General features: G+C 31.1%; 2 protein-coding genes across 2 annotated transcripts in view; both read left to right on the top strand.

The window, feature by feature from the left end:
• LOC106469407 (polyhomeotic-like protein 3) overlaps positions 1-7422 on the top strand; it is a 70504-nt gene extending 63082 nt beyond the window's left edge. The window contains exons 8-11 of the mRNA XM_022397921.1: positions 303-509; positions 888-979; positions 2931-3170; positions 6262-7422. Coding sequence (XP_022253629.1) covers positions 303-509; positions 888-979; positions 2931-3170; positions 6262-6462 — 740 coding nt within the window. The 3' untranslated portion in view covers positions 6463-7422. The remainder of the gene's footprint in view (positions 1-302; positions 510-887; positions 980-2930; positions 3171-6261) is intronic.
• Positions 7423-12943: 5521 nt separating this feature from the next.
• The window catches only part of LOC106469406 (dynamin-like 120 kDa protein, mitochondrial), a 45221-nt gene continuing 43439 nt past the window's right edge, over positions 12944-14725 (top strand). The window contains 2 exon segments of the mRNA XM_013929896.2: positions 12944-13158; positions 14264-14570. Coding sequence (XP_013785350.2) covers positions 13124-13158; positions 14264-14570 — 342 coding nt within the window. The 5' untranslated portion in view covers positions 12944-13123.

Raw genomic sequence — 14725 nt, 5'->3', positions numbered from 1 at the left:
ATGTTGATGCAGTGTGGAATGACTAAAGAATAAATATTTCTGTTATAAAATATTGTTTAAAAAGCAACAATTCATATTTAGATTGTTTTGTAATGATTACTAAAATGTTGAAAGAATGACTCAACACAGCTGTGTAATTGTATGCAATGTTTTTTATTTGTTTCGATTCCTTAAGATGCATAAGTATATTCATAATTTGTTAGCTTTTAAGGTTTGTTTTAATATACAAGCCCATTAAAATTAAATTAATTGAATAGTTATTTGATAATTTAGGACCATTTTCTGTGTATTTTCCTTTGTAGTTGTGTTACTGGACAACAAAGATAAATCACTCAAGGGGTCTGGTGAAATAGCCAAATGTGAGTTTTGTGGTAAATTAGGACCGAAGTCCAAGTTTAAAAGGTCGAAAAGATTTTGTTCTACATCTTGTGCCAAGCGTTACAATGTAGGCTGCTCTAAACGGCTATCTCTCTTTCCATCACCTGATCAACAGCCTGTGACTGTCACAGGTAGGTTGATTAAAATATTATTATAAATTTTTCAAAAACTTGAATAACACTAACTTCAAAGGAAAATTTTGGTTTCTGTGCTTTGTTCTAGAGAGATTTTGGTAAACTAGAAACAAACTTTAAACTTAAGTTCTGGTATATTGACTGTTTTTCACATCCATAGAAAGTTTTTGGTTACACTAGTTTTCCAACTAAAGTTTTAGTTTGTTGATTCTGTTCGATAAATAGACAACTTGAATAAGATTAATCTTAAATATATATTTTTTTTTCTTCTGTTCACAGAGAGATCTTGATAAAGATTCTAACTTACTTACTTATGTTGAATTTTGAATAAGTCTCCTTGTAATGAAATTACTTGCTTTGTCTTTCACCTGTTAGGTAAAGTAATGAAGAAGAAGATTGGTTACAAAGCAAGGAAAGGATGGAGAAAATCTCAAAGTGGACGATTGTCGTACAATATCGCTGAATGGGTGAGTTTATTAACTGCCTTTATCACATGTTAAAAAAAACTGAGAGTTACTTTCTAAAGTTAGTTGTAAAATATTGACTTTAGTAGCAAAATAATGACATTAGTAGCAAAGTACTGACGTTAGCAGCAAAATAATGACATTAATAGCAAAGTACTGACATTAGTAGCAAAGTACTGACAGTTAGCAGCAAAATAATGAGGTTAGTAGCAAAATAATAACATTAGTAGGAAAGTACTGACGTTAATAGCAAAATAATGACATTAGTAGCAAAGTACTGATGTTACTAGCAAAATAATGACATTAGTAGCAAAGTACTGACGTTAGTAGCAAAATAATGACATTAGTAGCAAAGTACTGATGTTACTAGCAAAATAATGACATTAGTAGCAAAGTACTGATGTTACTAGCAAAATAATGACATTAGTAGCAAAGTACTGATATTAGTAGCAAAATAATGACATTAGTAGCAAAGTACTGATGTTACTTGCAAAATAATGACATTAGTAGCAAAGTACTGATGTTACTTGCAAAATAATGACATTAGTAGCAAAGTACTGATGTTACTAGCAAAATAATGACTTGATCGTAACTTTTCTATTTTAGATTTGAGCCTGACTATGAAAATATTGTTGCAATAACCTATATTAATGAGTGGATACTTTAGAATTATCAGGCTAGAAATATAAATGGACAAATCATTCCAATTAATAATAACAAAAACATTTTATTTTTTCAACTTCAAATTCCACAGTTAGATTAACCATCATTCACCAGCATGCCAAACTTCATTAATAAACTACATCCAACAGAAATTCTTCACATCTCTGTTTTTGTCATCAGAACACAAACCTAATAATCACAGTACTAAACTAACTAACTGGCTGACAGACAAACTGACAAAGTCATCAACAGATTACTAATTAACTAACAGACTTGTGAACACATTAGCCTAATGTTCTTTTTATACATGGTTCAGATTGTTTTTTAAACTTTAGAGAAAATTTTAGACATTGAGGCCATGCCCTTAAACTTCACTCTAAACAACAATGCAATATTTAAGAAATGTCTAGATTAATAATGTGAGCTACAACAATATGCTATAGTCAGACTAAATTTAAAAGATGTGATGATCATCACGTGGGATCTTGTCAGTGGGAGAATTCTTTTAAGGTAGATGGTTGAGAGAATCCATCTGGTGGCTTCATTCCCGGGAGATACGTTGAAAGTGATTTCAACAGGAACTTTATACCCTCGAGCAAGTTGACTTACATCTGGTGAAGTCTTCTCTGAAGTTAAACACTTGGCCATTCTCCCACCAACATACTTTGAAAGATGATGTCATTGATCTGTGGACTGGTGGAAGGTGTCAAAGTTGGTCCTCTTAACCGAGCAGCAAGATGAATAGTTTGGTTTTCACTCTACCATCCATTCATTTTGGAAATTATTTCAAACTGTACTTGATATTTATTTCTGGTGTCTTTCCATCCTAGTCTGGCGGTGTTTAAAATGAGGTTTTTGAACTGGCCTGCTATACTCCATAACTTGATGAAACAGCTGTGTAGCAGGAGCAGTCCAAGAAGGTCATGTGGTAGCACATGTTGACCAGATGGGTTCTAATATTCCATATTGCATAGTTAATTATGTTAGAGGATGAAATTATTGAGCAAATGCTGTACTCAGTGGTTTTGTAATGATCCTTCTGTACACGTGTTTTATTGATCCATTTCAAACGATTTAGCAGATACTCTTCTCTGAAAAAATCTTCTTTAATTTTACAATTTGAACTAACATTTTGAGCAATATTTTAGACAAATTTTATGCATGCTTCTCTCACAAAATGTTCACGAAGTAAACCATAATTACCAGAATGGTTCAGTTTTTATATACTGTAATTTCTCATATTTTTTTTGCTTAACTTTATGAACATTCAAACAATATCCTTTTATCCTAGCAACAGAATCAAGAATTGAACAATGCTGATCACTCAGTAATTGAAATGGAAGCAGAAAGCGAGGGATCTGGAAAAGCTGAACAAGGAACAGAAGAGAATGAAGGGGAAGAAACTACTGATACACCCTCTGGACCCGAGAGTTCTATGTCTCCCACGACTCCATCCAGTCATCGAGAAGAGATGGAAGTTGACCTGCCATACACTGCACCATTTGGAAACAAAAATCCATTAAAATGGACGGTAATAATTATCTTTATTATCAACATCATTTATAAAATCTTAGAAACTGTTGTTCGTTATTAAAACTTTGAAGACGATCAGTTCCACTATCACTTGAGAATGTATCAAATAAAAAAACTCTAATTCTAATTTTGAATGTTTGAGGAAACATTGGTTCACAAATACAGTTCAAGACTTTGAATTGAGTTTAAACATATAATTACCTGTATCACTATAAATCGTCTAAACTGTGGTTTAATCAACTCTGTGGTGGTTGACTAATAATAATTTTTGTGTTTTGTATCCTAGATCATCACCTAAGTTTAATTAGTAACTTACTAGTTTTAATTATGTTGATCAATAATTACCAGTTTTGTTGTTGTTTTTTTGTTCTTTTTTAACCGTAAATTTCAGTTGTTGTCTTTAGGTAAGTTCTGTAAAGGAATGTATGTGGTAGGAGGAGTTGGGATTTGAACCTGAATCCTCTTGTTGTCTGCTGTCCACTCATCTGGAGTGAGAGGCCAGACAAACAGAAAGGAAATCTGCCTTTTAAACCTTGGTGAGATCCGGGAAGATCTGATGGCACACTAACACAAAAACTCAAGTTTAAATCCCAGCTCTTTCTACCATATAACACTATACCACTGAAAATGAACGCAAATTAGCAGCCAAAGCATGGGATAAATAGTAACTGGTAATTATAAATTAAATAAAAAGTTAGTAACAAATTAATATTTAAATCTAGTTTATCATATAGACTGCTAACCACAACAAGGGTAAATAAATAGAATATTCTGTATTAAAATATTGACTCATCTGGGCCGGAAGATTAATGAAACTAAACATTAAGTTTAGTTCTGGTTAACCCTATTGCGACAGGTCACGTGTCAAAGGCCATGTCATGTCATTTGTTGACTTACATTGAACATTTTATTGAACTACTATTTTATGAATTTATGTCAATAAGTTTGGTATCAAATTGTAGATTATAATTCAGATTTTGCTATTATACTTTAGTTAAATTCTTAATTAAAAAGTAAATATTAAAAGAACACAGCTAAACATTGATTTTTGTGTGTCATGTGGTATGTTGAATGCAACACTGGTTCAAATTACATGTTTGTGATGTCAAAATACAAAGTCTATAGTTTTGTACAAATTAGGAACTCAAACTACCAATACTGACAAGCTAAAATATAAAATAAGAACCTCTTATCTTTTCTATATGCTAAGTTATTACTCATGTACTGAATCAAACACAGTACCCACCTCTCAGCCATTTTGACATGTTATTATGTTAATATCGTTCTTTTCACACATTATTTCAAATTATAAGGTAAGTCTTTAGTGAGCTTGAAATTTCCAATTTTTCTAGACCCAAATACAGCTGTTACTACCCTTGATAAATTATAGTGGAATTTTATGGTAACGATATGGTAATTTCTTATTTTTTGTTTATTTAAAATGTAAATATAGAGCATGAAAAAAATTACTTTCACACCCTCTATGTGGGAAATTTCATAAGGCTTAGCAACCTACGACAAACAGCAAACGAGTACAAAGGTCGTAACTAGAAGAGATAATTGCTTGCTTTACTTCTTTATTTACTGTTCTGTGTTTTAAGAAAAGTAAGTTTAAGAACTTATTTGTAAATAGTATCAATGTATATACATACATAATGTATAATAATTGAAATGTGGCTGTATTTTACAAAATACTAGTCCACTGAAACACATCCAAGACAGGTCATTTCGTAAAGACTAAAGGTTAGTTTTATATTATTTGATACAGTATCATGAGTGCACACGCACCGCATCATTGTAATGTCTGTATTGTTAGCTAGACACGGCTGGAAGGCCAATATAATAAAAATAATAAATATATATATAAGTGCATAATGCTATGAGATTTAAGCTATTTAGTCTAGACATTTGTGTTTTCATGTTATAATATGTAGTCATTCTAGAACGAAAAAAGCATAATTTAAATTTATTTCCTAATTTTTTATTGTGGTTACGAGGCCGGTCAAATTGACAGACCCCATTGTTAGGGTAGAGAAAATAACAGAAAAAATATGAAGTTTAACTTAAAACAGACATTTGAAATGTATATAGGAGGTTTTCAAGATTACACAAATAATATTTGAGATTTTTGGGACGAACAATAGTTTCTTCGTTATAACAAAAAAATAACTTCGCACTTGGACTGGTAATGAAACAGACTCAATATTTTAACAAACAAATCTATAATAAAAATACGTCATTAAAATATCTGATTTTGTGTATACGAAAGACTCGTAACCTTTACTAAAAGTCTAATAAATTTTGTGAAGATACACTTACTGCATTAAATGTTATAGTATAAATACTTAACTCGTGTATATTATACTGAGCCCATTGCGAATGGGTTAATAGTCCATAATGGCAAGAAATATTCAAACTTTAAAAGAGTTTGTTCATTAGAAGCAACGAATAAAATATCACACTTGTCTAATAGAACAATGGAATCACATTCATCTTGAGAAAAAGTCTTAACGGAACTTTGTCTTTTCTGTCTACTTAAGCTGGAACTGATAATTGATGTTTCTAATGATTAATGAAAGATTGAATAAATTCAAAGTGTCTTATTGCTGAAAGTATTAACTTATGTTTCTCATGGTTAACAGGAATATACATTTAAAAACGTTTTATTGTTGGAAATATTCACTATTGTTTGTCATAATTAACAGAAGGATACTTTGAAAAATGTCTTATTGTTGAAAGTGTTTATTATGGCATATAGAAAAGTACTATATACTATAGTAAATAGTTTTTCTAGATTTAGCGTAGAATGTTATTAAGGTCAAAATTACATATTCGTAATAAAAGGGGCAGTAAAGTTTGTTACACACACACACACTTCAATTTCTTTTTTGCACAAAAATGTTCAAACAACTCAATAAACATTTTTAGGCATTGTGAAACTACTTAGCAGAGTTAAGTGTACGTTTGTTTGTACTAAATATTTTATGATTGAAATTTATTTGACAGATCTTTTTCTTCTCAAGTTAATTTTTTGAAAACTAAGCATCAGTTTATGAAGCTCATAGTTATAGTTTTTTTTGGCATCGTAGGTTCAGGAGGTGTTTGACTTTGTCAATGGACTTCCAGGATGCTCAGACTATGCTGAGGAATTCCGCTCTCAAGAGATTGATGGTCAGGCTCTGATGTTGCTGAAAGAGGATCATCTCATGTCAGCAATGAACATGAAACTTGGTCCAGCCTTGAAAATATGCTCTCACATTACCAGTTTAAAAGATGAAAACAACACTTAGTGCTGTGTGTTCTTAATAATACAAAGCATACTGATTTATGCTATCCTTAAAAGCTGACAGTGTGACAGATAACAAGCTTGTTGTTTGCTGGGTCTTCACTTAATTTTCTACATCACCACTTAGAATGAAGAACTCAAAGTATTTTGTGTGAAATCTCTTTCATCCTTATTGTCTCGCCTATCTGAAAAAGCAAAGTTGAAGAAAAAAAATGTATATATATATATATATTTATGTAAGTACTCTTGCTCTGTTTGTGGTTACGTTAACCATACCTCATCTGGTAATTCCAAGATCATCATGGCATTTTTTGATTAACATCCTTCGAAGCTGCAGTTACGTAAGCGGATTCTATCTAAATGCAATTAAATGTTTTCTATGAAATTGTTTTGTAATTATTACAAATTACAAAGAGTACAAACTATAAGATTTGTATACAAGTAAGTGTTAACAAAACATCAACAATAAAACAGGCATCACCATCAATTTGTGTAAAAACTACAAAATATGATATCACTGTGAATGTGACTTATCGTTTGTTACTAGTGTTCATCTGTAAAATGACACTGAAAAGCTTCCGTCTAAGTATAGCTATCACAGAAATGTTAAAGTTAATATTTAATGTGTTGCTGTAATAATTATGGAAACTAACCATAACTTTGGAATTTTTATTTTAACTGTAAAAATTTTTATCTGTATACTTTTGTTATTGCATGCTTTACCACAACATCACTGCCAAAATTAGCTGTTTGTAATGTTTCCATGCACACAGTTGAAACTCACTTATTGTATCATTTTATCAAAACTTTTATCTTTTTTTTTTTATAAGGCGTACTTGAATGTTTTAAAAAGAGATTCTTCAAGAAACAAAGTTTTTAGTGGCTTTTAAAGTGACCTATATGTATTTCAGTGTAATGGATTGTTCTGTGGTTACAGTCTCTGAATAAAACATTTTTTACACCCTTCCAGTGTTACGGTTATTTTATTATCTATCTCTAGACTGTTTATCAACATAGGTTTGTTAACAGTAGAATGAACGCTGCAATCATTGATGTTCACAGAAAAACAAGAGGGAATCCTCAATAGCCATGGCACTTGAAATTCTTTTAGGCAGGATTAGAGTAAATTAATCTAGGAACTTTTTTTCCCCCCTTTTTATTAGCTATATTTTTGTGTGCGAGTATACCCAATTCGATTTTATTACTCATCAGGGTCTCTACCAGCCTACCCTCAAATTGAAATTCTTTTAGACAGAATTAGAGTAAATTAATCTATGAGACATTGAGCATGGTAATACAAAAATCAAAAGGGTTTGACCTCCGGAGTCTAAAACTGTAGTTATAAAAAAAAAAAACATCTCAAATAGGTCAATAGATGACAGAGCTATGAGATAATAGTTTGTACTTGATAAAAAAAACTCGGAGCTGATCTATGAACTGCGGCAAAAAAATCCCACCTCTTGCTACATGGACAACAGAATTGTATTTAAAAATAATTTGATGATTCAGTTATCCAAGTTTATCTAACAAATAAATATGTTAATCTTATCCATTCCTTCTTTTATTTTTATTTAATTAAGATGGGTGATAAAGATGTGAAACATAGTATTGAGTGAGATGTTTTTATATTGAAAAAGGTAACAGTAAATTCACTGAATATGCAAGTACGTAAACCCTGTAAATCAATCTTCTTTGATTTAAAGGCCTGGTAGTTAAGGTGCTCGACTCGCAACCTGAGGGTCATGGCTTCAAATCTTCATCACCTAACGTACTTGCCCTTTCAGCCATGGGGGTGTTATAATGTGATGGTCAATCCCACTATTAATTAGTAAAAGAGTATCCTAAGAGTTAGTGGTGGGTGGTGTCAATTTGCTGCCTTCCCTCTAGTCTATAACAGGTAAATTAGGGACAGATCGCCCTCTGTAGCTTTGTGCAAAGTTCAAAATAAACCAAACCTTTAGTTTAAAAACAACAACATTCTGTTGAATCTTTTGTTCACGACATAACTTAGTACACAGAATTGAGTGGGGATTTAAATATAGCCAATTTTGAATGTTCAAATGTAATAAGATAAACTTATAAAGAGGGCAAGACTGTTAATTCAGTGTCTACTACTATAATTTTACATTGAATTATTAATACTTATATAAATTTTAGACATGCAATGACTGATCTAGTATTATCTAGCCAAAATAACTTTGAATTAAACACTTCAAGTTATCAACATTTATTCTCTGACAAAAATGTAGTTTGATTTTCTAACATGAAAATATTTAATAAACAGAAAATACTTCAAAATATATTCAGATTCAAGGGAAGTTTGAATTAGTTACTATTAAAAAAAAGTAATTTTAATTATTTGTAGCAAATGTCATGGTTCCATTTTCACACAGTGTAAAATACCATTAATGAATGGGCAATGTCTTATAAGAATATTCTCCATTCAAGTGTTTTAAAAATAGGTAACTATACATGGTTTGCAGGCTCAGAAGTTCAAGGAAAAAGTGGTGTCATTAATCAGTCTTCAAATTCACGTGCATGGTTTGCTTTAATGTTACAGGCATTTGTTTTTAACCCAGGATGCAGAAACAGCAAATAAAGTGCAAAAAGTACAAAAATGGAGTATCAGAACTCTGTTGTCAAGAAAATGAACTACCAACTTTCTTAGTGAAGTTCACTGTGTGAGGAAATGATACCTAGTGAAAAGACTGACCAATCATATAAACAAAGAATATTTGAATATTAAACAAATTTACAAAAAACTTGAAGAATGTAATCATAATGACTTTCCAACCACATACTTGCCGTTACGAATTTTATAGGAACACAATAAATTTTTATGGCATGTTAAAGTTGTACATTTAACGGAGTACTAAGAAACTATGAACAACCTTTTTTAAAAAACATTTATCAGTACAATGCGTGTGTGGTTGTAACAGTGCCCTTGTTTGTGATAATTTCTTGTGAAATAGTTCTCGTTAATAAGTACAAAAACTTAAGGAAAGTTAGAACTTTTGTAATGTACTACATACTTTACTGAATGACAAACAAATGTAGCCTAAAGAATGATAGTCTGAAAATACAGTAAAGTTTTTAACTTCCTGTGAGATAGTTAAAAAAGTTAAATTGGACAACACTTAAACTATAAGCAGAGTCCTGAAAGACATCTCTGTCAAATTGACATGTAGGTTACTCAATAACAATTAAATATATCTTGAAAATGCCCCCCGAGTCGCTCAGTGGTGAGTCTGAAAGCTTGCAACGCTAAAAATCGGGTTTCGATATCCGTATTTTGGCACAGCACAGATAACTTATTGTGTAGCTATGTGAGTAACAACTACCAAAACAAACTCATCTTGGAGGATTAAAATATAAACAATGTATTTATATTTAAGTAGGGTAACTTTTTTATTTAGTTCTGTAATTTCAAGGTCGAGTAGTTCTATAGACTTACAGAGATGCTAGTTGGTTGTTAAATAGAAAAAAGAAAGAAATTCCTCATCCAAGTATATTGTAAATATGTTTATGTATTACATGATAAAAGTCTTAACCTTAGAAGATAAATACATTCCTAGGGTCATGATAAAGTTCGATCATTTTAACTAAATGGTGGATACAGCACAGAGGGGCCTTTGTACAGCTTTGTGCTTAACTACAAACAAAGAAAAATTAGTTATTTTCATGTTCATAACATTTATAGAATAACTATTGATAGTGTATATTGCATGTCTACAAAATTTTCAAATCACTCTAATTCAGGTCTAGAATTAGCTAAATCCGGTTATTTTTGTAGAAGATCTGGTCAAGAATCTTATCTACTGTTTCGTAGGATAATTTTATTGTTGTAGTACTTCCAGATCAACTGTTTTCCATATCAGATTCGGTGAAAGTTTCAAATAACGAGAGATTCTACAGAAAATGTTTTGCAGAGTTAAACTGATTTATCTTGATTTTACTTAATACTCAAACACAATAAAAAAGACAGGCGTGTACATTAAGGACGACATCTTTACTAGAGCTTCCATAAATCTGCAGATCTCTGAAGGCCTATTTCAGACTGAGAAAACATGTCATTATATATTCAGCTCTAATATGCTATTCTTCTCAAGACACACTCACTACCTACGTCACTATTGATCATTCTCATTGAAAAACAAGAGAGACTGTTATCTCAAGGTATCACCTGACCTGCCACTGTAAAAGATTGCTGCCTGCTTTTACATACTATGCTCTACTTTACAGATTTTTCCTACCAGAAAGAGCACGCGATACCACAAGCGCTTCTGGATGATCCATACGTACATATGTAGGGTAAAATGAACTTAGCCACCAAAGACCAAAGTTCTACTCATACGTTAATTATACATAAAAATGTTTAAAATTTCTGGTGAATTTCAGTAAGAGGTAGAAAATACCTAGTAGGTTTCCAATTTCCATTGTATCCTACTTCGTCTTCTGTATAGAGGACGACCTTGCAAATGCCACAAGGGTTCTCTTGATCCAATATCTTGATTGGTAAGTTACAAAGATAAAATACTTTGTGATTGTAAATACAACACTTTCAAGCCAAACTGAGGACAGAATATTTTAGTTTTCTACTTGAATGAGCCACAGTCTGCTGTGAAAATTTTTTCTTTGTTTCCATTTTTTTTTTTTTATCAATCTGCTGTGAAAATTTTTTCTTTGTTTCCATTTTTTTTTTTTATCAATTTGTTGATCCTGAATGTTATATTAATTTAAAGTTATTTAAATACAGTTTAATTTTAATTATCTGTAGTTTATTCGTATTGCTGTAATTTGTTCTATCATTTATGTCGCCAGTTAAGTTCTTGGTGAAAATAATGTGAAGTACAGTCCACTGGCAATTGTAAATTGGTTTATTTCGTATTTTCTATTACATTTTTTACAGCCACATGTACTTGTAAGTAGTAGCTCGCCTCAATTATAAAAGTTTCAATATAGATTGCAAGCTGTAGGCCTAACCTAACTTACTAAATAATTTTGTTAAATTATGAAATACGTAAATTACCAAGAAACTAAATAACAGAGCAAATAAATAAAATTTTGTTTATGGATAAAACTAAAATTTGTTTTTAAAAACGTATTGCTTGTTTTACCGGTAAGCAAAACTTCAACTTTCATGTTACAAGTTATTTTAATTCAGAGCAAATAATTATTCATTAAATATTTCACTTTGATTGCTGGCACATCTGAACTATTTAGGATTAATTAATTCTCATTCATTATTCACTATCCCTTATCTAACTTTCTAGTCGTATTTATATCCGTATCCTCGTGTTTCGATATTTTGAAAGTATCTTGATTGTTACATCATCATTACGATAGGAACCTCCTTCTGAAAATACAGCTTATTACAGTATACAGTTTTCATTCATTTCGTTCGTTTTTAATTTATTTTACTTCACAAAGCCACAAATACGATCATTCAGTCCCCCTGTGGGACAGTGGTAAGTCTACAGACTTACAACGCTAAAATCCGGGGTTCAATTCCCCGCGATGGAGACAAAAGATAGTCTAATGTGGCTTTGCCTCTCCTTCAAATAGTGTTTTATTTTCATATTCGTTTTGTCTCCTTCAATTCGCCTGTGGTAAATTTCTACACTCATCCTTCTGCATATTAGATCTTCGAACCTCTAGTTTTTGTGGAGATTAAATAACGGTGAGCTAGATTCAACTTTGAGATTACCACATTTTTAGCCCGTTAAAAACGTTTTACATTTTGTACCACAGTACTGAATTTTAGGTTATATACCATTCAAATGTTTTATCAATTATATCCATTTAACACAATTAATATTAAAACTTGAAGTGTTTGTTTGTGTGCTTTATAGCAAAGCTGTGTCTACCGCGGGGAATTGAAAATTTGATTTTAGTGTTTTAAATCTGTAAACTTACCGTTGACCCACCGGGGATCTTGAAAAGTAGAATAAAACACCACAATGTTACATTACAAACATATATAGGGCCCGGTACGGCCTAGTGACTAGGAAGCTCGATTTGTAATCTGCGTATTGTGGGTTCGAGTCTCGTCACCGAACATGTTAGGACTTTTAGCAGTGGAGGAGTTATAATGTAACGGTCAATCCCAGTAATCAGTCTTCGAAAATCATATATTTCTAAGAGCTTATGATTGAAGTTAAAGAAGAATGTGTAATCATATGTTAATCATACTATACCTGTTATATCCAGTGCCGACGACGCTTTTCGCCACTATCAAGTCTCATCAAACCGACTGGAATCTTATAATTCATGTATGTTTTTACTGGAAGTATGTGTCTGAGAAATGTTTACATGTGGTTTGTCATTATTCGAATATACGTTTTACTATTTATTTTAATTTTAACTTTTTTAAATTTTCTTATTAATTTATTATCCACTAATCCATCATTGTAAAAAAAACAACAGCAACAAAATATTATTTTAATATTTATAGGGAATTTTAGTTAAAATCGGGTTCAAAGGTGGCGATATTATCGGCCGGTTGAGGATTGGATGTATCTTGAAAGTGTTCTTAAGATATTCTCTTTTAACAATTCATATTTGGTAATAGTAATATGAATTTAAAGTGTTAATTATAACTTATGTGTATCTTAGTTAGCTTTTCAATATATATTTCCCAAACAAGTATCTTTTTAATTTAAGGAATGACTTCTCAAGGTTTTCTTCTGGGTCGATTTGGGTAAGTCAGTAACCAAGTTAAAGTTTAAACTAAAGTAGTGTGCTTTTGCAAATTGCATTTTCAGGTTAACTTGTACTTTATAGTTTTATTTAGACTTTTTAACTTTTAAAATTAACAGTTATACACTAGCGTTAAATTGAAGTTTTGCATCATTTCTTCATGGCTTGCATACTTCTGACTTTGTAACTTTTAGGTTAGTTGTATAGTTTAATGAGTATAACGTTAAGTCAAAATGTATTTGGTCTGTAAGTTATACTTTTTGTGTGCAGAAAATATCTAATCTAGTAACATTGATAAGGACATGCCACTATGAATTGTCATTGTACAATAAACAATTTGTTTTTCATCTCACAACTTTAATACAAGAATGCAACAGTGATATTTCATTACAATACCTTTCAAAGATAGAATGATTTTATTTAATAGGTTTTTGCTTCTATGTTTTAATTTTAAAATTCATACAAAACTGTTTATTAATTTTCTGTTTTTTTACATTGTACTTTCATTATAATGCAAAAAAAAAATCACATCTACACCAGTGTTTCTTAATTAATTTGTATCGGACATTTATAGGAACACTTTAGATGCTTTAGATAAACATAAGAGATATGGAGTGTAATTTTTGCACTACTTCTTAGCCTGATAAAGTCTTCTAAATTAACTTGCCCTCAGTTCCTTAGTATTTACTTTTGGGTACAGTATGTTTTCTTAAATCATTCATTTGCTGTAGCACTAAATAATAATTTCACAATTTTGTAAGTTTCATCATATCTGCTAGACATGAAACATGTTGGTATTTGAATGGAATTTAGTATAAATGGTATAATTACCCCAACTGAAAATAATATAAGAGTAAATGTTATATTTGGATAAACTAAAAATTCATGCAGGTTTCAAAATGTTATATTTCGGTACTTAGCTCTTCTGTAACCAATAAACTGTGTACAGTGGGTAGGTTCTTAGAAAGGTCTTTGTTTTGAAATGCTGAAGAACTGTTGTGAAATACTTTAGATGTACATACTTTTTACTGATTAAAACTCAGGAGTTTCATTAGTTGTTTGTAATTATAAAAACAAATTATTTTTTGATTGTCTTGGTTTTTCAGGTGTGATGTGAGATCATTACCAACTTCCAAGTTGTATAAAACATTAGATCAGTTCCCCACAAGAAACTCGTTGAAAATAAAGAGGATGGTGGTGTCAAAAAATTATTTTCGCTACTATTCAAATTTGCAGATTTTCTCTCTTCCAAAAAATCATCAACACCTTCTTGTAGCTGAAAAGATAGGTGGATTCAGCAATCAGCAACATGTTCGAAATTTTGGACTAGTAGCCAGAGTAATCAGAGGAGCACTGAAAATACGATATATAATCCTTGGGGGAGCTGTTGGAGGAAGTGTTCAAATGTCTCGTGTAAGTACTTTATCAGAGTTCAAGTATTTCAAACCATTACATTGTCAGAAGAGATTAAATTGTGTTGATCTAATTTGAGGAATAGTTAAGGAATATTAATTAATTTTTTAACCATTTTGTTTACCTTATAATCATTACAACATGTACAGTGTAAT

This window comes from Limulus polyphemus, unplaced genomic scaffold (assembly GCF_000517525.1).
Source record: "Limulus polyphemus unplaced genomic scaffold, Limulus_polyphemus-2.1.2 Scaffold3469, whole genome shotgun sequence".
In the NCBI taxonomy this organism is placed as follows: domain Eukaryota; kingdom Metazoa; phylum Arthropoda; class Merostomata; order Xiphosura; family Limulidae; genus Limulus; species Limulus polyphemus.
The sequence above is the reverse complement of the archived record's forward strand: the minus strand, read 5'-3'. Positions and strand labels throughout refer to the sequence as shown.